Source organism: Histoplasma capsulatum, assembly GCF_000150115.1.
Source record: "Histoplasma capsulatum G186AR genomic scaffold supercont2.2, whole genome shotgun sequence".
NCBI lineage: Eukaryota > Fungi > Ascomycota > Eurotiomycetes > Onygenales > Ajellomycetaceae > Histoplasma > Histoplasma capsulatum.
Window position 1 is genome coordinate 128,009 of NW_025544802.1, and position 24,362 is coordinate 152,370.

A 24,362-nucleotide genomic window follows, 5' to 3' on the forward strand; every position below is an offset into this window, starting at 1 on the left:
TTCGAGGATAATGTTTGATTGAAAGAGAAGATGATTGTTGTTCTTGTGAATTGGATTGAGAAAATGAGGAGCAGGAGTGATGCTTTTATAGACTTATCCTTCTTCTTTTTCACTGTCAATTGATATGTTATTTTTAGTTCCAGCTTGTTTAGTTTGTCATTAAACTTCTCAGTTAAGCTCAGTTGAATCTTGTTCAAATATCTGAAGGTTGACATCATCAATGGTACACTTACAACTTTATCTTTAGCCTCAGTGAGTGCCCTACACTAGGATAACATTGCTTGAGCTATTGATGCTGTGAATCATGATGTAGATATCTCTATTGCACTCACACTTGCAATTGTTAGTTATTGTGATTCTACTCATGAAACAGAAGGAGGTTTCAATATTCAGAACACAGTCAAATATCAGTAAATTAGGCCATTCACTAGCTTCTAGTACACAGTAATCATAGTGCTCTGAGCATTCTTGGTGGTTTACATAGCCATCATCCATAATGACAGCCGTTTTGGCAGTGGAATTGGTGTTGTTTGGAAGCTACTTCCCAGCGCTGAACTTGCCCAGTTGCCACATCGACGGCAAGGGGATTAAGCATTTGCGCCTAACCTTATCGTGGAGATCTTCAGCACCGCCACATTTTCTGGGGAATCGAAACAACTTTAAATTTATGTACTAAGTGACAACACATTTCAGTGCAGTGTTAAAAGACTGTTAAAATTTAAGTTACTAATTATTAGGGAATACAATTGTAGTGTTTGTTTATTAAATGATTTCCAATTGATTCAAAATCAAAGTTGATGCTGTCATGGTGAGCACTGCCCTCTCAACATGCTGGCTTTCCAATAGTTGTTCCCGACCTCTGCTTCAAGTGCGAGAGTAGATACTAGTATTATTACAAAAAGTAAAATATCTTAGAAATCACAGAACTATCATAGCATTGGAATATAACAGAAGTTACAAAACGCCATCTGATCATATTAGTTTATCATGTTGGCAATCAACTTCCGCTGAGGTCACGTACTGAGCAGAACACCGGGGCGGCCTAATGGAGGTGCCAACATATTATGAATAAATGGCTAAATTGAAATATTAAAATCAAATACTGTCAATGGCCACCACTGGCTGGGCTTAAGCCGAAGGGACTATAGCCAGCCGCGCCCGCCACCTTAGGTATACAGCAGCGGGGACCTGCGGCGACCTACCATTGCAAATACATAAAAAATTGTTTGATAGAATACTTAATACTTGTTGGCATCCCTATCACTCTCTAGAACGCCACATGGTCCACACTGATATAAGCAGTGCTGCACCTGCTAGATAACTACAATGAACCAACTTTCCACCTCCATCAATACTTGAACGTGGGTTTAGAAGAAGAGTCGAGTGTGGTTTATGAGTTTGGCCAATTCTTTAATAACAATATTGAACTTCATGCAAAACGAGTTACCTAAACTTACAATAGTTTTACTGCGTAAACTAATTGTTGACAAGTTTAATGCATACACAGTTTTAGTCTTTATGTGTAGATCTCAAGGCCTGTCAACAAGCATTATCATCATATCGTCAGATATTCAAAAATAACATTATACAGCATCTCTCTTATAGCAGCGATGTTTAGTTATGATATCTAGCGATGATATGACGATCTAGAGATATCTATCAATCTCAATGATTAAGAGATGAAAGCTGGAATATTTCAGAGTTGATCTCTACTCACAAATCATTTTTCACTATAGTTAATTATCACTGCTGTTTACAGCTGATTAATACTCTTCAATTAATTAAAAATTAAAAATTGAATACTTTATCTGATGAAATCTCTGTTATTCATCTTCATAGATATAATAGTCTGAGATATTGAATATAATGAATCAAAAATGAGATCTTTATATACAGCTGTATTTATAAATGATGAAAAGGCTCTTCTAAGTTTATATTTTAAAGTTGCTTTTTTTATAATAAGAAAGATTTAATCTCTGAAGAATATTGAAACTTTAAATACAGAAACAAAGTCTCTTTCAAAAAAGAAATAAGAATTAAAAATATAATAAAATGAATTAATCTTTATTAATTATCTAATATTAAATCTATATAAAAATGAAATAAGAAATCTGATACGTTTTTTTATAATATGAATAATAATATCAACTGATATAGATATTGAAAGAAAGTTCTCATTTTAAAGGTCTTTCTCTTTACTAAAGAGTGTGAAAAGAAATATTCAGATATAATTATTCAAAAAGAATAAAATATCTACTTATAATCACTATATTTAATATTAAATATATAATATCTGTAATATTCAATAAATACTCTGATTAAATAATTCTCTAAATTTTAATTCTATAGAATTATACTGACTCCGAATAAAGTGTAAAATTATAAAAAAGAATGCATCAAAAAGTTGAACAGAAGTAATCAAGACATAAGAGCAGTATTGAAAAAATCTTTTATAGAACACTACAAATATAAATAGAATGAATTTCTACATATATTTAAAAAGATTATGGAATTAAAAGATGGAAATGAATCTAAAAAAGACTGTAAATAATTATATTTAGATTGTATAATATAAAGCATTTACTATCATCAAATCTATCATTAAAAACTTGCTATCTTCAAATTATACTTTTATAATGTTTTTAGTATGAGAAAAAAAACTTAAAAAATTAGTAGAACTAGACTGGATGTTAGATTAAGTTTCATGTTTAAAGATAAAGTTAGAGACTTAGAGTTAAGATTAAGTTTTATTGATCTTTGTATAAAATAAAGTTAAACTTTTATCTACTGCATAAAGTTAAATTTAATTGAGTTGTGTAATTTACTTCTTTATTCACTTAAGACTGTTTTTATTTTATTTTATTTTTCATACAAAAGCTATATTTTATTTCAATATTAATATAAACAAGTATAATTTATTAGAGAACTTATGCCGACCATCATCACCCTTCATTATACAATGAAGAATTAAATTTAGAGTGGTAATAGAATTTCCAGTGATTTATATTTTTAAAAAAATAGATTATAATTTACAGTCAGATATGTAATATTCTAACTGTGAGGTTCACAGAATGCAGTGATTGTGATTCTGACAGACAGAAGGCTTTTTCACTAGTAGAATAGCTGTGTTATAGATTGAGTATACAACAATATCTATTCATATACAGCAGGCAGAACAGAAGGCTTTTGAAGATTTGATTGAGCATTCACAGTTGAGAGCGCAGATTTGACTGAGCCGTAGAGTGTTGACTCTCTTTCTCTTCCCAGAGAATTAAAGGAATTAGAAGGTCAGATTGATGATTTCCTTTTCAATTCTTTATAAATATAACATAAATCAAGATCACAGTTTGTAACAACAGTACAATTACTATGCTATATCTAGTATATATTAATGTGATAGAGGGTTGATATATCAAGGAAATACAGATGATGCAGATATCACTTTTCACTTGTTACTATCAGAACATACTGCTCTTAGCAACCCTCAGCAAATGCATCTTCATATTCAAAAAGCAACTGAATCTTTAACTCTTCACTGTAGAGAGTGCAGACCCAAAAGGTAATACAGAAAAACATAGAGAAAAGTGTTAGAATATATGAAAATGAAGAAATATATAGAGAGTAGATAAGCAGTAGATGTTTATTCAAATAGAGATCGGGGGGATTTTGAGTAGATGAATACTGCCAGCTCAATATCTAAAAATCTCTAGATTCAAAGATTATTCAGATGAGACTAGTTTTGCACTCTACTTGACACATCTATTCATCATCTACTTTATCTTTATACTTTTGATATATTTATTCTCTTTATTCTCTTATCCGCAAAAGGTCAAGCAGTACTGATCTATTTCAATTATATAGTCATTTCCAATGCATTTTGAAGTTAGCAGTCAAAGATTTATTATGGTTAAACTTTTTTTGATATTACTATATTCTCTGTATATATTGGCGTCTAAGGTTAGCACCTCTGTTAGACCGTCCCGGCGTTCTGCTTGCCACATGACCACAGTAGTCACGTGACTCACATTCACTCTACTTGTTTACAGAACACTCAAAGTAGCCAATAACAACAAGAGTAATCAGATTAACCATCAACAGTATAAAATATATCATCACTACTCAATGTTATGTTGAAGATATTCACTTTTTCTTGTACTCATTATATGGTGAACTCATACGGAATACAAATGACACAAGTTCCGAGGCGCACCAACTGGCAACGATTCACTACCTCATTTTTCACAATGAGAAATTACTACTAGTAGTTAGTCCTCCCTCGGTCTATTTTTATCACAGGCTCGATTGGTAAGGCTGAGCCTCGGCCGAGGCTCAGCACCGGACGCTTATTACATAATTCCACATTTGGTTTAGTGATGTGGTAACTCTGCTGCGCAAGTGCAGAAGTAAACGAACGACTCTGTACTGCCCAGCTGTGGCGAAGAAGTCCGCTATTAGGAAGCTTTGACCCTGCCGAGGGATCACAACCCTGGTGGGTGTGGCAATGGGGGTGGGGCTTAGTTCAGCCATTCAGCAGAGTGGATCTGGCTCACTAGTCAAACTCTATTGAGCAGGGAATCATGTGCCAGTGCTAACTGAGAGGGGATGTGAGGATTCTGGGGAAAATCTTCATCTTGCTATTTGACTTCACAGGAAACAATCTTCAAACTCTTCAACTAACATGTTTGTCAGAGGCTGATTTGGCGTGATTGGAGGCTCAGGAACATTGAGACAGTTTATGGAAGTGGCTGATGATTTGCACAGACTGGTGGTTAGCTTGGGGAATCAAGATGATGAATATTTGGTGTTTACAGAGAAGAATATACCTAAATAAATTAAATTTCGTCAAATTCCGATATCCTCTAAGAATGACTACTGAATTTGAGGACGATACTACATACTCAAGAAGTGGTGGCAGCGGACGATTCTATCTCTTTCATTCATAGAGCATGTTCATGTTCGTAAAGCATTCCCACTCGGCTAAAAGGAAACTTTGAATATTTTCCTTTTTGGAACTAGCATAATCAGTTCGATAGTGCGCATGTTCTATTCAATGATATTATATAGATGCTGTCTGTGGTTTTGCAGGAAGCACTTGTGTGCTGACAAGATATATTTATCTTGACTTGGAGGGTCCATTGCCATGGCCGCCTGGCTGGCGCTGGCTAGGGTTTCGGGTTCCCCAACAGAATCCCAAAATCGAAAACGGGACGATCAGGGTCTCCTTTGGTGGTATATACATAATGCACAGTATGTGCACTGTACATGGCACCTAGAGAGCGAGATTGTTATATTTATTTTTTTTTTTCGACATTCCCCAAAGACGGCAATTAGGGCTGTTCCTTAGGGCTGGAGATGAAGCCATCCCACTGTCAGTCAGGTGACACAGCGGCTGGGGCTTTGGGCTGGCAGAAATCCTGCCACGCTAGTCTCGAATAGGCAGCCTCCGTTCAACAAAACCATCATCGATCAGACCAACATCACCAGCTATTGCATGGGATGGTGAGATATACAGCCTCAAGAAGCGGCGGAGACACCAGCGCTCATTCCATCATCTCCAAACTCGAGGCAAGAAATAACGTTTCTTTGGGAGAAAAGGTTCGCCGCGATTGGCCAATAAGCCCGGAATTATCTCGTTCTTTTCTCCTCTTACTTCCCTTCGCAACCACTCCTTGAACTAACATGCTGCTGGGGAATGATATCTGCAGGTTTCTCCGTTGCTCCTAATTGCAATTCAATAATGTCTCTGCTCCTCCTCAGATGGCCCCATCCCTGGCTTCGTTCTTCTTGAATTAATACTACATGTATTATCATGATAATACATGGAATCGCAATCGCTCTGACCATACTTTGCTCCCCTTGCTTGCCCCAACAATCCTTCTCAGCTGTCCCCGCTGGTCCTTAGATAGTTGGGCTCGCTCCCTGGTTCATTTCCCCAAATTTATTTCCCTCTTTCCCTTCATATTCTTTTTCTTCTTTTTTTCTCTGGCCTGATGGGCTTGTGATTGCAGATTTTTTTTCTCTTCCTTACTTTTATTATCTTTTTACACATCGCCATTTCCTGCTCCCTTGCGAAGTTGCATACTTCTCTTGCGTCAACTCATTCTCTCTTGCTTCTATTCTCTCTTCACCGTCTCTCCTGCTGCAGCTACCTCCGTTTTCTGCTGAGACTCGAAGCTACTTTCAACTTGTTTACTTTTTTGTTGTTTTCAGTCAGTGATAGCTGCGCTGAACCCATTTGACTTTTGACTTCGCCCACCAAGGTACGATGATGCTATGATAACATCATAACATCATCACATCATCACATAATCATATCATCACCAACTCTTCCCTTTTGATCAGTGCAACCTGCTCATCTCCTGGTCTTCGTCTATAACCGTCTTTCTATTTCCAAGACTGGTGCAGCTGCGCGACTATCTAATTACAAGATAAACAAGCTATTCGAGTCAGCTCCTATACCGTGACAGTGTTGACTGATCTCCATCAACAACTCCCGGCCATGAGCGCTTCCATCCATATACGCCTCCCTCCCGCTTCCTTTTTCCATTTCCCGCCTTCCCCTCTCCCAGAAACCATCCCGCCACCCACTGTTTCTCAGCCCACATGGAATCAGCCCTTCAACATCCCTGCGACCCTCTACCGCAAACTTCTAGAACCGCGGGTTCCCTTGACCGTTGCAGCCATCTATGCAGCAACCGTTGCCTCTATCAACCATGTCAATAAGCAAAGGGGTAACAGACCATGGGCTTTTAGTAAAACGAAAGCCTTCAAGATTTTCGTCATCCTCCACAATGTTTTCCTGACCGTCTACTCTCTTTGGACTTTTGCTGGCATGGCCCAAGCTTTCTATCAGTCTTGGCCCGATCGAGCTGAAAAGCACAACTTCGTGAACGTCGTCGATATGCTCTGCAAAGTCAACGGTCCCCGTGGTTTGGGAAATGCTGCCATATATGATCGCAACGCTGAAAAATGGACTATGATGAGCCCGTTATACACATTGGGCCCTGATGGTGTTCCAGATCCCACCGACGTCGGCCGTCTTTGGAATAAAGGATTGGCCTTTTTCGGCTGGCTTTTCTATCTCTCCAAGTTCTATGAAGTTATCGATACCGCCATTATCCTCGCCAAGGGGAAGAAGAGTTCAACTCTCCAGACTTACCACCACGCCGGCGCCATGATGTGTATGTGGGCTGGAATGAGATACATGGCCGCTCCTATCTGGATCTTCGCTCTCTTCAACTCTGCTATTCACGCTATGATGGTATGTATATTTCGTCCTTCTCCTTAGGCTTAGAGGGTTGTCGAAAAGCTAACCGATTTGGAGTATTTCTATTACACATTAACTGCATTATCCGTTCGCGTCCCCTTCAGCATCAAACGCAGCCTAACCACCATGCAGATCACCCAATTTTTGATTGGCACTACATTGGCTGCTTCCTATCTATTTATCTCGTATACGTTCCCTGTTCCTGTTCTCCACCCGGTTGCTTTGAGCCCCCTTGCTTCCGCTATCCCCGGCGCCCTTACCGCTGCACCAAATGATACTGCTGGCGGTATAGGGCCCTGGCTCAAAAAACTGGCCCTCCGCGCAGCTGGAGCTCAAGGCATCGCGGAGAATGTCCCCAATACTAATGGGAAACTATTTGGTATAGATGGAGGTCGCGCGGCACAGGCCGTGCTGGAGAAGCGGGAAATTCGGTATGGCTTGGAGTCTCGCACCTTTACCTGCTTAGATACCACTGGCCAAGCCTTCGCCGTCTCGCTCAACGTCATCTACCTCTTACCTTTGACTTTCCTTTTTCTCCGCTTCTTCGTGCGCTCTTACCTCCACCGAACTGAACAGGGTGGCAAACACCGAACGCACGTGCATGTCGCTGAGAAGGCCGGAATAGATGCTTTCAAGGGAGTTAGCCGCGAAATCCGGAACGCTGTTATGGAGATGCACGGCGATGAGGGTGGGGCGACCGATGTTGTAGATGTATCTGGCACCAGTACCCCACATCCCGAAGCTTACGAAGCGAACATCAACAGCATCATGACGGCCAAGCAACTAAACGCTGAGCAGTGGAGTGCTTCCATTGACCCACACCCGCGCGGACCACGATTAGCGGCTCCCTCGTATGGCGCAGTGACCGCAGAAGGAACTGGAGCAACATCATCAACATCAATAACATAAAATCGACATCACATCAACTGGTTGGCGCGCCTGTCGAATAGTCAAGGAGCAGCAGCGCGGCCACTTTCAAGTCACCAAGGGTTAAAAGAAGCGAACAAAGAAGAATAGCAAGAGATGGGTGGGGAACTGAGAAACTGATTCCTGCTGAAATGAAATGATTCCGCAACTGGTAGGTAAGGGGTGCAAAATATGCATTTTATTTCTTTCGAAGTTTGAAGGGAGATGAGTGGGAACAAGAAGGAAAAGGGGAAAGAAAGAAAAAGAAACACCCTCGCTCGTTCGAGAGAGCGGGGGTGTTTTTTGGGTTGCCACGCTAACATAAATGCGGGAAACAAAGAATGATCCACTCTAGGGGAGTATGACGGCTGACGGAAATATCCTTTATTCTTTTTCTCAATCCTGTGTTATTCTCTTTTCTGCGCCTTTCCTTTTCTTTTTCTTTTGATTCGACATATCAATTGCATTTTGTCTGTATACATAGGTCGGATACGGATGACCTGGGTGTTAATTCGGATGTCTTCCTATTGGCCATTTTTTCTTTGGGATCCTGCTCTTATTTTATTATTCTTGTTAGCATTTTCTTCCATGGGGGGGAGCTTTGAAAATTCGTTATTCAAAAATTTTCGGAAATCGATATGTCAATTCTTACATGTTCGATGGGTGGTGGTTTTTGTTGGGAATGCAGCTTTCTTGGGAAGAGGGTGGGAATGGCGAAAGAGGCCAAAAAAATTAGAGGGCGGGGAAACGTGGAAAAATAAAAGTCATCTTTGACTGGCGTTTAACATGGACGGTAAATGCTCTCTCCCACGTGTACCATTCTTCCAGTTCTTCTGCTCATGATGGATTTCAGGATTAGCCAAGTTTATCTTTTCCTCGCTTGGTTTGTTTGCTTGATTTAGCTATCTTAATGATCCTGCAAAAGTTCATACAACGCATTATTATTGATTGAATAAAAAATTGGAGATTGTTTGGCCAGTAAGGTAGGTTTGGAAAACATAGAAAATGGATTCTACAAAGCGGCAGCTAACCATCCGTTCGTGTGACAGGTGATCGCGTAACCAAGCAGAGGGCCTAGGGAAGAGGGCTGGGGATACAAGCTCTGGCCAACAAGATAGGAATGCTTACTCTGCTATGGCTTGGTCTGGATGATTCGTTGATCCATCGTTCAGCTCCCCCCTGCAATATGAAATATGCAATATGCAATGACGGGCGGGTCTTCTTCCCGTGTTGAAGCGGAGTAGACGACGGAATATATCCATGGATATAACTTTTCGCTGCCGAGGTTGCTCGTTGCTCGTTGCTGATAGCTCTCTGTCGTGGTAACTTTTAGCTATGTATGGATCTAGATGTTACGCTTGAATTCAAAGATGCGCCATCAGCTATTTATTGTCCAGAGAGATTTTTTTCCCTACGCCACTTGAAAATCGTATTTACCAAAAAATAGGGGGAGCAGAAGTATGTCGGAAGTCGATAGAATATTTGAGGAATACGCAAAGTCGCCAATAACCCCATTCCTCCTCTCCCCCCCCCACCAACTAACTCGAGTGCCCCCGATTTATCGTCGGAGAGATTTTGTATTTAATCATGCTCCCCCTATTCAATTGAAAGATGGTGCATGTGAACGCTGGGCCATACTTGTGACAGATTCTGCGGACACGATTCATATACAGACATAAAAACATCCCCTGCCTCAGCACGCTCCTCACAACTTATTATTTGCGCCTTAATTGCCGCAGTTCTCAGATCCGCGGCTGATTGAAATATCTTTTACGACATCCTCCAGTGTAAATCAATGGCTAAGTAACTTCTTCAAACCAATCACTTCATTGCAAGATCACTCGGAAGTATTTTTTCTTGACTATTTCTAGAATGGCGGACTCATAGCTTGAAGGAGATAGTGCAGAGGTTTGTGGTGTGGTGATGGGTAGAAGATGGAAGGATAATCGTGATGAATTCGCACTATGACCCACAATATCAGGGAGAGAGTAACATTCGGGATGTGGAGAAACTAAACATAAACAAGAGGGAAATTTGAACAAGGCCGATATCACCATTAGAGTTATGGTTGGTTAGTGACCGAAACTGCAAAAGCAGCTGCGCACTTATCTGTGGAGGTAGCGAAAGGAGTGCCGAAGTTTCAACGCCGCCATATTCAGCGCCATGTTAGTTGAGAATTTAGCATCTCTAAGCATATTTAGCGGAGTGAATCCATGCCCTGATTCATCCTCATTTGGGGATTTCCCACTGCGCCTAAGGAGGTTTATCGAGAGCGTCCAACAGCGTTCTGGGACATCTTATCTACCCTTTCTTCCAGAGAATCGGATGGGCTGGATCAACCAGCAAGCAGAGCCAGAGCCGACGACTGCCTGACAACATAGGGATGCAGTAAAGTCGTTTCGCTTCCCCATGCTTGCCCCATTTGACTTCCATAAAAAACCGTTTGCCTTGTCCCATCAACTGGCTAATTCGACTTATCGCCTCTCGCGGAGTATGGTTCAAGTGGTCAGTCACGTATTCCCCATCGACGTATATGTTGGGCGACACATGGGACATTTCGTAAAATCCCGGCGCCTTTGCTGACTGGGAGAGGATGAAGTAATCTTTGTAAAGCGCCAGAATACTTTTGGCGACATGGTTTACCAGCTGCTGCATAACGTCAGAGGTTTCTGACAGATTTTCTAGGCTGGTTGCTGGGCCTTCGTCTTGAGAATTTGTAGAGTTTATCTGCCGAATAAGGATCTCAATTTCAAGGTCACTAATAGTGAGAGCGTCGAGAAACTCGGTTACGTCAATGAGCGATGCGAGAACAAGGCTGGTGCGTACTCCTATGGAAGGAAGCCCTCCAAATAGCATTAGATGTACACTCTCATTCTCATTGCCTGCGATCTCGGTGATGATATCCGTTGTCTGGTCCACAGAGCGTTTATTATGCAAGAAGAATTTATCATTTTCGAAATCTTCAGTGGACCACAGGCTCTCAGATGCGTAAAGGACACGGTCGCCTTTGACAGTTGGGCTGACAATGAGGAAGGCATTAAAATGGTCGAGGTTTTCGATTGCGGCCCTGCCCTCGAGAAATTCCATTAAAAACTGTGTGGGCATTTTAGAGACAGAAGAAACAGGACTTGTATTCAATGTATCCTTCGTGTTGGTCTTCGCGGCAACAGCTGCTTCGTATACTAGAGCTCTCAGATTTTGACTGTCGTTTCTCCTTCGTAACCCCGTAGTTTGCGAAGTATCCGCCGTGGCAGTGAGTTCAATACACAGCGTCGAGGGGCACAGTCCTATGGAAGGTTCAGCAGGTAGTCTTGAACTAAAGCTTTCTTTTCGTGTCCTGCAATCGCGGTCTTGACTTCTCCGGCGTGGTTCTAATGAAGCCGAACCTAATGGTGATTCAAAATTTTGTCGTTTATAAAGGAAATGTCGTGAGGTGCTTGCCACTCCAGGGGTTCGATATCTGCCTCTGGAAGGAAGCCCTGTATGTTCATGATGTGAATCTCTGCCTTTGTGAGCGAACCGACTAAGTAGCCATTGCAGTGCAGTCAACTTCCACGACTGCTTCCGCGGCATTGGATACGGTTTGTCGAATATTACTTGGGACATTTCAACTATCACCGGTATCCAAAATTGTAACTGTGCCTCTGTGGGGAATGAGGAACACAACCCCCTTTTCCCATTGAAAATCCCTCTTAAAATTCCATGTCTAGTGAGTGTCGTATTGAAAGAATCAATATGAAAGAATATTCTAGACAGAGCATCAGCGATATTGAAAGAACCACAGAAAGAGGCTTGAAAGAATCCCTTGATGAAAAATAGTTTCCAGAATGGAATTAGCTTCCCTTTGAGCATTCGGAAACTGAAGAATTAATTGAAAAAATAACGAAGTTTCTAACATTGACGTATCAATATTTGTTCAATAGAAGAAAACCGGGAGATCTAACGATCTCCGGATGTCGCCTTGCTTTGGCGAAACATGCTATCCCAGAGGGACCGTCCTTGTGTAATGCTCCGTTTGTTTAGAACAACCCCGCAACACAGGTAGCTCAGGTGGAACCTATTCCCATTATGTAGAATTCATTACCAAGCTAGACCCTAAACTTGGTGCTTCAAAAAGAAATGGACCAACCCCAAATTCGAAATGATATCCGGTCATTGCGCGTGGATGCTAGTAACTTGGAGTGATGTGATTGCACTATGACGCTGAAGCAACGATATTGACGGAGACACCTGGATAGTAGACTTTCAGAAGCCTAGAAAATGAGGCTCTCTGCTGCTATATATGGGCGAGACTCAACATTTCTGAGCTCCGAAGAAGATACTCGTAATTATAGCCGAACGTAAATAAAAGATTAAGTTACGTCTGGAGAAACAAAACCTTCTCTTTACAAACAGCTTTTAGTCACGTGACTATGACTAAAGCAAAAACTTTCGAGTCTCAAAAAAATCGAATTGATCCAACTCTGGCCGTTGGACGAAGCCCGTCATCGCTCTCCACCCCGCTGCAATTGAGAGCCATCCTCGCCTCCAGGGCCTCTCTCACAGTTTTCTTTCATTATCCTCTACAGTCGTCCCCCCACATCCCCGCAGCCCATATGTCTACCACAACATCCCGAGCCGTTTGGCGACAATCGCGATGTCTGATCCGAAGACCCGCCTTCAGATCTGCGTCAACAACTGCCGAGGCTGCCTCCAGATCCAAAGTCGCCGCAACTTCCGCTGCATCAAAAGCTTCTGAGGGGATTTCTAAGGCTGCTTCGACCGCTGGCCCTGCTGTTATCAAGGCTCTCACAGGTGTTGGTGGAGCCCTCAAGAGAGTCGGTGGACGAACAGGAAAATGCGTCGCGTTCGTCGACTGTAAGAACCCAATATTTTGATCCAGGCATCGCCATTTCATCGTCCATGCTTGAGGATGTCAATGGTCACTTTCGCTATTTTGCTTGAGATCCCGGTCTCAACTTCTCATCAGCTGGAATGCTAACCTAGACAAACTTGAACCAGCACTAATACCCCCCACGATTTATTACTCGAAAGTTGGCTTGGAGTTGTCAAAGATAGTATTCAGAGGACAGAAAATGTACCCGCCGTAAGTTTCACTGGCATCCGTTCTTACGAATGGGAGTGAATATGGCATTCTGTTGCAAAGCTAACGCGTTACAAATTAGGGGCCTTACCACTTTCACAGAATTCTACCAACCTCTCCTTAAATATTTCCGTCAACCAAGGGCCTTGATGTCACAGATTTCTAAGTCTTTCAACACAGAAACTCTTCTCCGTCTCCAGAGCCTCGATAAAAAGCAACTAGCCGTTCTTGGTGTTACGACTGCAGAGTTGATAGGATTTTTCTCCGTGGGCGAAATAATTGGCCGATTCAAGCTTGTTGGATATCGGGGCGAGACTGCACATGCGCATTAGATAAACTGGACTTTTTTCCTTTAAAAATCTTTGCAACATATTTTACTTCGAACTTTCTTTCTTTTTCCCTCCCATTTTTTCTCTCTTTATCCATTCCCATATTTTCCTGCAGTTGTATAATAGAATTCTAAGGCGATCTGTTGCCAAGTCGCCATGGATTCCTTCGCGTAATTTTGTTGTCAGATTAAATACTTCAAAATTAGATTTCCTTTGCTTGCACACATCACTCGCATTTAAAATAATTATTTCCGCAATTCCTAGTTTCCAGTAGATTGATGGCCCAATGGTTATCTGATATCAAATGCAATGCCCCAAGCTTCAGTGATCAGAGCAGTCTCGATATTTTCACCATTTTAGCATGTTCACGTGATCTTATGATTATTCGAAGAAATTTTAGGACCATGACCAGGATCCCTTAGGAAGCAAAACCATAGCGGAAGCAACCATCAGGACAATGCAACGTTGTTAGGCGGCAGTAAGTGTGGAGATGGATGCGTTCAAGCTCCTCACGCGGTCAACAAAACTCAAAACGGGCCCGGTTTCTAGGCCAGCAATATCAAATTCCTTACCATCCGCGGGCGCAGCTGCAAATCCTCAGCTATTTTCTGGTCGTCATGAGCCGGATGCTGCAGAAGCTTATAACGAACAAAACGGAATAAAAGGAAGGAAGCGGAAGAGAGGATCAGATGGAAATGAACTCTCTGCAGATGCCAGTGCCATAACTCTAGACTTTTTTGGTTCTGGTTCCTCAGCTCATGATTTTTCCAACGGCCAGGCGAAAACCGGAACACAAGATCAGAACGAGGATGATGGGAAGAAGACAAGCGTTTCCGATGAGATTGCTATCAGCGAGAGTCCATTGAGCATAGAAGAGCGAAAAGCAGTTTTAACGGCGCATAAGATCAAAGTAACGGATCTTCGGACCCCGCCGGTGATTGCGGAAGATGACAAAAAGTCAGGGAAAAAGAAAAAGAAACAGAAGGGCGAACAGGCACCTATTTTCCTAAGCCGGAAACAGCAGAGGAAATCTCAGAGAATGTATCCACGGCCATTAATGTCATTTCAGCAGTTGCGAACAAGATATCGGATTTCTCGACGGCTTTCGGAGAACATTCTTAATCAGGGATACGCTGTGCCTACTGAGGTCCAGCTTGGCGCACTCCCATTGTTGCTTGGGGATTGTCAGAGCTCGTCCGCGAGAAGTCAAGAGGACGGATTTCAGTTATCCCAATCCACGCTTGAACCAGATCTATTGGTTGTTGCACCTACAGGGAGTGGAAAAACACTTGCGTTCATGATTCCGCTCATTAATAAAATAATATGCCATCATCACCTAGGCGAATCGCAATCGAGGGATTTGTTTGCGGTCATTTTAGCTCCGACAAAAGAGCTTGTCTCACAAATCGTTAACGAGGGCAGAAAGCTCATGGTGGGTACTGGTGTGAAGATTACAGCCGTGCGGAAAGGAATGCGGGTTGTGGAAGACATGGAAATGGAAGAAGCATTTTTAGATGAAGAAAGTGGGATCTCCGAAGACGAAGACGATGAAGCCGCAAAGGCAAAACGACTCGGAGGAAAGGTTCCCGTCACGAAAAGCGACATTTTGGTCTCTACTCCCCTGTTACTTGCAAATTCTCTTTCTGGTAACAAAAGCCGTTCTATCGCTCCTCTACCAACAATCCAAAGTCTTGTCCTAGATGAGGCCGATGTGCTCCTAGACTCCCTATTCCGTGACCAAACTCTAGAGGTATGGCGTGCGTGCACAAATGCGCGACTCAGAGTTGGACTATGGTCTGCGACCATGGGTTCGAGTATCGAAGAGCTTACCAAGTCAACAATTAACGAGCGACGGCGATCGCTAGGGCTACGCGATGAATCATTCCTGGTCCGGCTAGTTGTTGGGTTAAAAGATACTGCCATTCCCAATATCTCCCATAAGCTCGTCTACGCTGCGACCGAACAGGGGAAGCTTCTGGGGCTACGACAACTTCTGAATCCAAAGGGCGCAAGTTCCACCTCAGACACCCATCTACGAGCACCCTTTTTGGTATTCACACAAACCATCTCTAGGGCTGTGGCACTACACTCTGAATTGAAATACGACATCCCTGCTGAAGCTGGCGGTTCGTCACGTATCGCTGTTCTACATTCTGAGCTGTCTGACTCGCAACGATCTGACATCATGGCGGGCTTCCGCAAAGGCGAAATATGGATCCTCATCACAACTGACCTTCTCTCGCGCGGTGTAGACTTCCGCGGGATTAACGGCGTTGTGAACTATGACATTCCCAACTCTAGTGCGACATATGTCCATCGCGTAGGCAGGACAGGACGAGCTGGACGTGAGGGTGGAGTAGCGGTCACCTTTTACACAAAGGAGGACATCCCCTATGTGAAAAACATTGCGAATGTTATCGCTGCCAGCGAGAAGTTGCGTGGAGTTTCTGAAGATAAAGGCATCCAGGAATGGTTGCTGAATGCATTACCCAATCTGTCAAAGAAGGATAAGAAGGATCTAAAGCAACACGGTGTAAGACTTCGACGACCGATGACGAAAAAAGGGGCGCAGGATGAGAAGGCGCGCAGTCAAACGCGGATAAGTACGAAGAGTGGGTTTGAGCGGCGAAAGGAGCATAATCGGAGAGATGCGGCTAAGGCAAGCAGACGGCGGATGCATGCTGGCCTGGCAGAAGATGGAGAAAATCCAAGTGATAATGGATCTTGGGATGGTATCGAAGAGTAAACATTCCGAATATATGCACCGTACATATATGCCCACGACCTGATCCCCAGAATTCAGCAACTTCATATAACTCCTACAAATGAACCGAAATTTTCCCGCCTTCAGCCTTCCTTCTCCTTCCCTCTCCCTTTCCCTCCTTATCTTCCTTCAATTTTACCAACCGCCTTTCCAAAACTAATCTCCACAACTCCCCTCTTCTACCTCCAACGTTCCACCTCTACTGATCTTCCCTCCCATCAACATACACTGCTCAGACCAGTTACGCTTCCTGAACAGCTACAAACCCCCCGATATCCTGTACCGTTAGCCCAAATCTGTGTCACTCAACACTATCCGCTGGTTATGCAGCTGCGTTGCTTCTTCAGAGTTCTCCTTACAGAAGACATCGAGGTAAAATCTCTCGAGGCGCTTTTCGTCCAATTGGCATTCGCTTGATTTCTTCTAGTCGCTCACTCGTTCGTAGACACTGATGACGATTGGGATGAAGGATATGGTGAGGAGACCTATAACCATAACTCGGTGGTACAAGTGCTTGATTCAGCGGAAATTTGTTGGAATTATGACTCGTACTGTTTCTCTTTGATAAAGTGATTTATGAAAGAGATATTATATCAAGTCAAATGGTTTAATATTCTATGAATATATATAACGATTGATTGAAAATGACTTGCGGAGCACTCTGTAGATAGATATTGGGTACCAAGTGGTTCATAACAACCATATTCCCCCGTGCTGGACCAACCTCATTGTCTCCGCATATAAAAAAGAGAAGAAAAATTATTAGTAAACATCATGTTCCTCTCCTCCAATTGCTTCAGAACAGTCGTCCTATCTGTTTACTCAGCAAATACAAGGCTACCTCTGTGCCAAGGCTGAGAAACTTGTAGATTCATCCCACCAACATTGTGGCTTGAACGGAAAGGTGATTAATCCCACTTTTTTGAGTGGAGGAAGTTAGCTCTACAATATTTCATGATGATTTCTCTGCAGTGAATTTCCAAGTTAACGCGCAACTCCTGGACGAGCGGAGAGCTCTGGTCCAATTTCACGGTTAGAAGAGCTTGGATGTGGATGCAACATTTTATCACCCGGCAGCTATGGTGTATTACGGGGTTAAAGCCTATGTTGACATCCTTGACAACAAGGCACGAGATGGCTTAGAGTTATTTGTACAGATGAAGATGGAGTAGAAGGCAGCTTATAAAAAGGAATGTGCATTGCTATAAGTCTCTAGTGAATCTTTTGACATGGAATCATCAGCAACACTAAGCAGCGCTGGGACTTTTTACTAACTTGAAGCCTTTTCTTAGGAGCTTGATGAAGGGTCTGGCTGTGTCGGACAAACGTTAGATTAGTGAGTTCGTTTGAATATGGAGGCCGGACGTTTCCCAGGGATGAATTGCAAAGGCTGCTTCGTGCTCCATCCAGGCAGACACCTATTCGAAGATGGCGCGAAGTCGGCAATTGGAAGATAGAGGTCCCCACCATTGCAGAGAGATCCTTCGAGTAATGGTAGGTCTGATGCCAAAACTTCTAAGCTGTCGATTCCGTGCATCGGCGGCCTGAATCATCTCTCCTCATGAACGTCTTAAGACTATGGTTGGATCTGACGCTTGCGTCTAGAAACTGTGACTCACTCTCTTAGAGTGTCACTGCTCTCAGTGCTCTGAAGGGATCCTGCGAACGAAAGCGTCCTGGTTTCTTAAAATAAAATCCGAAGCGGAAGTGTCCTTTCCCCGGTCGATTATTTTATTTTATCTTATTTTAGAAATACATGGTACTAGGCAATTAGGCTCTGTGCCATCCCATTTGCCAAGTTGAGGACGACCAAATTGCCCTATACATCGCTGAGGAATGCTTTAGTGAACACGGCCCGGAAGTTATCACGCAGAATCACGTATCATGGTGCTTGTGCAAATGTTCTACTAGGCTTCAGGGAGTATCCTGTGACTCACTCGCCACCCCCATATGGCCCACCAACACCGCACCTCCAGCGCCGTCCCATCACTGCCCTCCCAATCATCAAACCCGATCTCTTCGCCCTCCATCAAGACAACCAAACCCGCCTCCTCCATCCGGTACCTAAATTCTTCAACTTGCGGCAAGTAAGCATCTCTCAATGGCATCTCAACTACCACCCTTGACCCGGCATCAGGGTATAGCCAGCGCTGGATTGTCTGCACAAGCCACTGCGGGTGATCAGGGGAGTACAGAGGGTCTGCAGCGAGAATAACATCGCATCGTTTGTCGCCATCTGGCTCAGGGCGCGCATCTGTTTCCAAAGACCAGTTCAGGACACCCGTCGACACACTCGCGCCCGTCTTTCCCAACAGCTCTTGATTTATTTCAACGTTGTGAGCTAGATTCGGTACGATGGAGTCCAGATCCGTGAGGCGGATGGAGGCCGCGGATCCCCAAAGGACCGCAAAGGAGAGTCCGACCAATCCCGTTCCAGAGCCCAGCTCGAGAGCGCGGAGGCGGCGGTCGATCTTAGATCTCGATGGGACGATTGAATGAGGTACTGTGAGGAAGGAATGGAGGCGTTTGGCGAGCAGGTAGGAGGAGACCCAAGTTTTCATGCCCAAGTTATCAGATGTGAGGGAGGGCTCGTGGAGAGTTAGCTGAAAGTTTGTTTGTTGGGTCATGGGGATGGTGAAGACGCGGGAGATGGTTGGCATAGCTATCTTGTCAGTATAACATTAGCCAATACTCATCACTGCTTCACGGCAGAGCAACCGTATTACCAGCCCTTCCTGAGCGTTCACAGAGGCGAGCGCTGGCGGCGTCCCAGATGGATTCACGGAGCTCGTCGGAGTCAATCCATGATAATGCGCTGGCGATGATGGACGTTAGGTACCGCGAAATTCCGGTTTGGAGGATCGTTAGTTGAGCGTTGCCATCGTTGTTGCCGAAGCTGCGTGGCTTAACAGCCAGTCGTTCTAAAGCTTGCAGGATATCGGTTGCCGTTGGTTTTGTGTAAAGTTGTGGGAGGTCGAAGACTATATAGGTAGGCAACCGGGAACAATTAGTCACCAATTTCTGCAACTACGAACACCAAATCCAAGATACCTACCATGAAGCGGCATCTGTGGCTTCGAATCGCTGGGGAGTAACTGTTTGCTCATTCCGTGGTGGTATATACCCGGGCGTTGAGTAGCAGAACTTGGCTAATCAAACAGATTATCTTACACCACTCTTGCCCAGAGACAACCTAGCGGTTAGGGAATATTGAAAGAAAGTAATATTCCAGAGTATACTAGTATAAACAGGACAGCGCATACTGGTATTTCAACAAACTACTATCCAACACCCCAAAGAAAAAAAAAATAATAGTGTTGCCAAAAATAAAATGTGGTCCGTGCATGGAAACCTTAACCTTATCGATAAGTTGGCGATCACCCGCTGTCAGAGTGCAGGAACAACGTCAAAAAAAGCCCTGAGCGGCTATTAGGTCACTTGCCGCGACCTGAATGCTTCTCGATCGTATTGCGAGAGAAAGGGGCATTGCTGGTACCAGAGCGGACCCTGAAAGGCCCGCAATCATGAATACAAGCATCGGCGGCTTTCATGATCATGGTGAGAGGTTACAAATTTCAGGAACAAAAAACGGCGACAATCGCACTCTGAAGCAATTTGCAAGCCAGAACAACCACTGTATTTAGGCCATTGTCGCAGCTTGGCTTTTTTTTTTTTTTTTTTTTTTTTATTTGAATCTGTCTACGCCTTTTTAATTCCCTTCCATACCTCTTGAAACAGTTCCACGAGCGGAAGCTCTCCGAACTCTTGAAAGATGGTCCTAGGCATAACATCAAGCTCAGACCAAGTCCTCAGATCCCACCAAGAAGACTGTACGAAGTACGATCACATCTGTTCGTCATTTTCCTAAATCGTGATCGATTCAAGGATTTTTGCCAACTAGCCGTACCTCCGCTATCATGCTGTCGTCTTCAATAAGCACTGGTGCTAATGATCTAGCTCCCAGGGTTGAAATTGTTACAACTCCTGACACTAAGCCCCCGGCCACATGTGCTCGTCGTAAATGGGGAATTTGAGATCCTATCATAACAGCCGGACCTCAATATTCCTCATTAATGACAATGGGCGTATCTAACATCTGTAGAATCCACACAAGAATGAAGGAGCGTGGTGGTGGTGGGAAGCAAACAAAAACGGAGAAAAAATATATCCATTTTGTCTTTGACACTCAAATTGGAAGTCGGACATTGTATTTCGCGACAGGCTATTATGACGGCGGGCTATGGTAAGGGTGCATAATTCGTAATTCGTCAAGGGGGGATATTCTCAAAAAGGCAAAGCGGAACCCCATCAATTCTACCTCTGGGATTAGATGGAGAGAAGTCCATAAGTTATCGGTAGAGGCTGTGTAATAGAGTAGGAATATCAAATTGAGGATGTTTTCAACTCAATGTATCTTTAAAACCCTGATAGGCCTGTTCGATTTCAAACGCCAGTTCCCTGGCCTGGTCTTCGCTCAGTTCTTCCGTCGCCCTCATTTGATTAAGGGCAATAAGCCACTGTATAATCTTCCCTCTGTTCTCGAAGTCCTGATCGGTTACTCTGTTCACAGATTGTATAATCTCAGAAAGCAGTGGATGCAGAGCATCTTTCGACACCATGTTCAGTTTCAGAGCATCTAGGAACGTAATAAAATTTTCCGTTGCCGCCAGAATCAGACTGCCTGATGTACTCGTGTTGGGATTGCTGGGTGCAGATGCAGCACTGTGAGACGCCTGCTCAACGGTGACAGGAACACCAATTCTTAGTCGCTCTGTTGCCCTGGGACACTCAAGCTACTGCGAAGTTAGTTTTCCCTCCATTAACCACGCAAGGAAATGTATGAAATTGTAATATCAGGGGGGAAAAAGCCAGACCACATACCCCCCAGATCCGCTTGAATGTATCTAAATCAACAAACTCTTTGGCAACGGTCTCATCGCTCAGGCTGGACTTGTACTGCTTCAATAGCCGTGCGCATGTTTCGGTATATTCAGACTCCGTAATTGCATCTTTAATGTAGGCTTTCTCCAGCCCATCCAGAGTCAGTATGATACTATATATCTCTGCTAAAGATTCGTAGAGGTCTCTCTCTGCGGAGCTGGATGATAGCTTTACTTCCTGTTTCGATGCACCATACCGGTCAGAATGAGAACCAAGGCATGGATCAGAAACGTACCTCATCCAGATTAATAGACGCCGATAGCGCTATATTGGGGGTATAACTGTATGGCGTAGGCGCATAAGACAACGGGCGTTGATACATGGTTGAATTGTCTATATTTGTGGACGTAGTTGTGATCGAAGGTTTGTGTTGGATGAGGAAATTCTGCCGGATTAGCTAAGGATGGCCAGTGGTCCGTGCGACGTTTTGCGCCGAGAAAAAAATATTTTCTAATTAAGAGCGGAAGACTAAACAACACAACAATTAGGTATATTCGTAATACTCGGATATCCACAGCGATCGATAAGGCCAATTACCTCGGTGTTCCCGTCCATTTTATTTAGCCATGGCAGGTTCTGCGAGAAAGGCCACCAAGAAGTTTGAGAAAAAGCATCTCAGGGAGACTATCGAGCGCCGCAAGGAATTCGCAAAGGTCAAGCAACGACACCGTCTAAAAGAAAAGAGACGGCAGAATAAACAAGGAGATGGCGAATCTGATGATGAGGAGACACAGAAGAATGGTGATGGCCGGAAATCTGCAGCAGCCGGGGGGGGAAATTCCTTTGCCGATATGAACGTGGATGACTTCTTCGCTGGTGGATTCGATGTACCAGATATTACTCCCGGCAAGAGGCAGAAATCTTCCAATAAAAAGGAAGTAGCGCCTAAAATTGGGAAGAGGAAACGCACTGCGGAGGTAGAAAAACAAGAAGGAGATCAGGAATCACCTGCACTGAGCGATAACAAAGAGGATGATACCGCTTCAGAGGCCAGCGATGCAGGCGACATCGATGCACATATGGAACAGCTGGAGGCTCTGAAGGATAAAGATCCTGAATTCTACAAATACCTTAAGGAAAATGATGCGGAGTTACTAGAATTTGGGGACCATGGAGACCTCGCTGAAGTTGATGCACTCAGTGATCGTGAGGAAGAGGAAGACGACGCACTCCCCAAGAAGAAAAAGAAGACCAAGGCATCCGAAGCCACCGAAGACGGTGACGCGGTCAATACGATTAATTTGTTGACGATTAAACAATGGCAGAAATCAATGATTGAGCAACATTCCATGAGGGCAACTCGACAAGTGGTCTTAGCTTTCAGATCAGCTGCGTACATGAGTGAAGCGGATTCCAAGGAACGGAAATACACGATTTCAGACGCAGATGTTTACCACCAGGTGCTTCTCACGGCATTGGAATACGTCCCTAAGATTCTAAACCACCACCTCCCTACCAAAGAGAGTGCTGGTGGGAAAATCAGAGTTTCGATGGAATCGAAAAAGTTCAAAACCTTGACTCCTCTAATCAAGTCCTACGCATCTTCCATCCATCAGCTCCTTACAAATCTGTCCGACACAGCCGCATTGAAGTTGACCTTAGCATCATTTGAGCCAATGCTTCCCTATCTCCTCCCATTCAGAAAGCTCTTAAGAGTTATTCTCAAAACCGTCGTCGGCATCTGGTCTGATTCCGCTAGCACCGAAGCTACTAGAGTCACCGCCTTTCTGATCGTCCGTCGCCTGATGGTGATTGGAGATGCTGGAATTCGCTCTGCAGTCCTGAAGGCAACGTACGAAGGGGTGGTTAAAGGCAGCCGAAATACAACCTCGCACACACTCCCTGGCGTAAACTTGATCAAAAACTCTGCAGCTGAGATTTGGGGGATCGACCAGAATATCTCGTATACCACCGGGTTTAATTTCATCAGACAACTGGCCATGCATCTGAGAAGCAGCATAACGCAGCCTTCAAAGGACTCCTACAAGACTGTGTATAACTGGCAGTACATCCATTCTTTGGACTTCTGGTCTAGAGTTTTGTCGTCTCACTGCGACTCCGTTGTAGAAGCCACTGCGGGCAAAGCATCGCCGCTTCGACCGCTTATCTACCCCGTAGTCCAAATCACCCTCGGAGCGATGCGTCTGATCCCCACAGCACAATACTTCCCGTTACGTTTCCAGCTCACGAGATCCCTCCTCCGTATCTCTCTTACGACAGGAACCTACATCCCGCTCGGAGCCGCACTCGTTGAGGTCCTCAACTCCGCCGAAATGAGAAAACCTCCAAAATCCACCACCCTCCGGCCCCTCGATTTCGCTACAAGCATTCGTGCCCCCAAATCTTACCTACGAACCCGCGTCTACCAGGATGGAGTGGGTGCTGAAGTTGCAGAACTGCTCTCGGAATTCTTCATCCTATGGGCCAAAAACATTGCCTTCCCCGAACTCTCGCTTCCTGTAATCGTCATGCTCAAGCGTTGGCTGAAAGAGATGTCCTCCCGCACGTCTGGAAACAAAAATACAAAAGTAAACCAGATGATCGTGCTAGTCGTGCAGAAGCTGGAGGCGAATAGTCGGTGGATTGAAGAGCGGCGGTCAAAAGTGACTTTTGCACCCAAGGATCGTGCGGAGGTTGAGGGGTTCTTGAAAGATGCGGAGTGGGAAACGACACCGCTTGGCGCGTTTGTGAAGACGCAGAGGAAGCAAAAGGATGAGCGGGTAAGGTTGCTTGAGCAGAGTCGGAGGGATGATGAGAAGAAACGCGCGGAAAAGGGGGATGTGAAGATGGGGGATAACGATGGCGATAGTGATGGTGTATATAGCGAGGAGGTTGAGGAAGACGAAGAGGAGGATGGAAATGTGGATATGGATGGATCATCTGGTGATGAAGAGTGAGCGGGATAGATGGGCCCACTTGATGATTTTATATTGTTGTTTAACGATAGTGGCAATGGCCTTTTGCAATTAAATTTTCGATCTCTATTGATGGGGATTTCACTATTCAGAAAGGAAAGGACCCCTTCAGTTCGAGAAATGCATATTCCCCTTTTAAAAATATACAGGGTTTATC

At 44.0% G+C, this 24,362-nt stretch overlaps 7 protein-coding genes across 7 annotated transcripts; 4 read left to right on the forward strand and 3 right to left on the reverse strand.

The window, feature by feature from the left end:
- Nucleotides 1–6,499: 6,499 nt before the first annotated feature.
- On the forward strand, nucleotides 6,500–9,101 carry HCBG_01257 (uncharacterized protein; the record flags this gene model as incomplete). Its single annotated transcript, XM_045428307.1, has 2 exons — nucleotides 6,500–7,261; nucleotides 7,295–9,101. 2 exons carry the CDS (start codon nucleotides 6,500–6,502, stop codon nucleotides 8,174–8,176), a joined length of 1,644 nt encoding a protein of 547 aa, XP_045290093.1.
- Nucleotides 9,102–10,474: 1,373 nt separating this feature from the next.
- On the reverse strand, nucleotides 10,475–11,779 carry HCBG_01258 (uncharacterized protein; the record flags this gene model as incomplete). Its single annotated transcript, XM_045428308.1, has 1 exon — nucleotides 10,475–11,779. The coding sequence occupies one exon, from the start codon at nucleotides 11,777–11,779 to the stop codon at nucleotides 10,475–10,477; it is 1,305 nt and encodes a 434-aa protein (XP_045290094.1).
- A 989-nt stretch (nucleotides 11,780–12,768) lies between these two features.
- On the forward strand, nucleotides 12,769–13,645 carry HCBG_01259 (ATP synthase subunit g; the record flags this gene model as incomplete). Its single annotated transcript, XM_045428309.1, has 3 exons — nucleotides 12,769–13,030; nucleotides 13,232–13,259; nucleotides 13,339–13,645. The coding sequence occupies 3 exons, from the start codon at nucleotides 12,769–12,771 to the stop codon at nucleotides 13,586–13,588; spliced, it is 540 nt and encodes a 179-aa protein (XP_045290095.1).
- Nucleotides 13,646–14,075: 430 nt separating this feature from the next.
- Nucleotides 14,076–16,461, forward strand: HCBG_01260 (ATP-dependent RNA helicase ROK1; the record flags this gene model as incomplete). Its single annotated transcript, XM_045428310.1, has 1 exon — nucleotides 14,076–16,461. One exon carries the CDS (start codon nucleotides 14,076–14,078, stop codon nucleotides 16,329–16,331), a length of 2,256 nt encoding a protein of 751 aa, XP_045290096.1.
- A 1,753-nt stretch (nucleotides 16,462–18,214) lies between these two features.
- On the reverse strand, nucleotides 18,215–19,417 carry HCBG_01261 (methyltransferase; the record flags this gene model as incomplete). Its single annotated transcript, XM_045428311.1, has 4 exons — nucleotides 18,215–18,253; nucleotides 18,287–19,011; nucleotides 19,076–19,330; nucleotides 19,405–19,417. The coding sequence occupies 4 exons, from the start codon at nucleotides 19,415–19,417 to the stop codon at nucleotides 18,215–18,217; spliced, it is 1,032 nt and encodes a 343-aa protein (XP_045290097.1).
- Nucleotides 19,418–20,749: 1,332 nt separating this feature from the next.
- Nucleotides 20,750–21,612, reverse strand: HCBG_01262 (vacuolar sorting-associated protein; the record flags this gene model as incomplete). Its single annotated transcript, XM_045428312.1, has 3 exons — nucleotides 20,750–21,142; nucleotides 21,231–21,467; nucleotides 21,526–21,612. The coding sequence occupies 3 exons, from the start codon at nucleotides 21,610–21,612 to the stop codon at nucleotides 20,750–20,752; spliced, it is 717 nt and encodes a 238-aa protein (XP_045290098.1).
- A 244-nt stretch (nucleotides 21,613–21,856) lies between these two features.
- On the forward strand, nucleotides 21,857–24,273 carry HCBG_01263 (nucleolar complex protein; the record flags this gene model as incomplete). Its single annotated transcript, XM_045428313.1, has 1 exon — nucleotides 21,857–24,273. One exon carries the CDS (start codon nucleotides 21,857–21,859, stop codon nucleotides 24,185–24,187), a length of 2,331 nt encoding a protein of 776 aa, XP_045290099.1.
- Nucleotides 24,274–24,362: the final 89 nt, after the last annotated feature.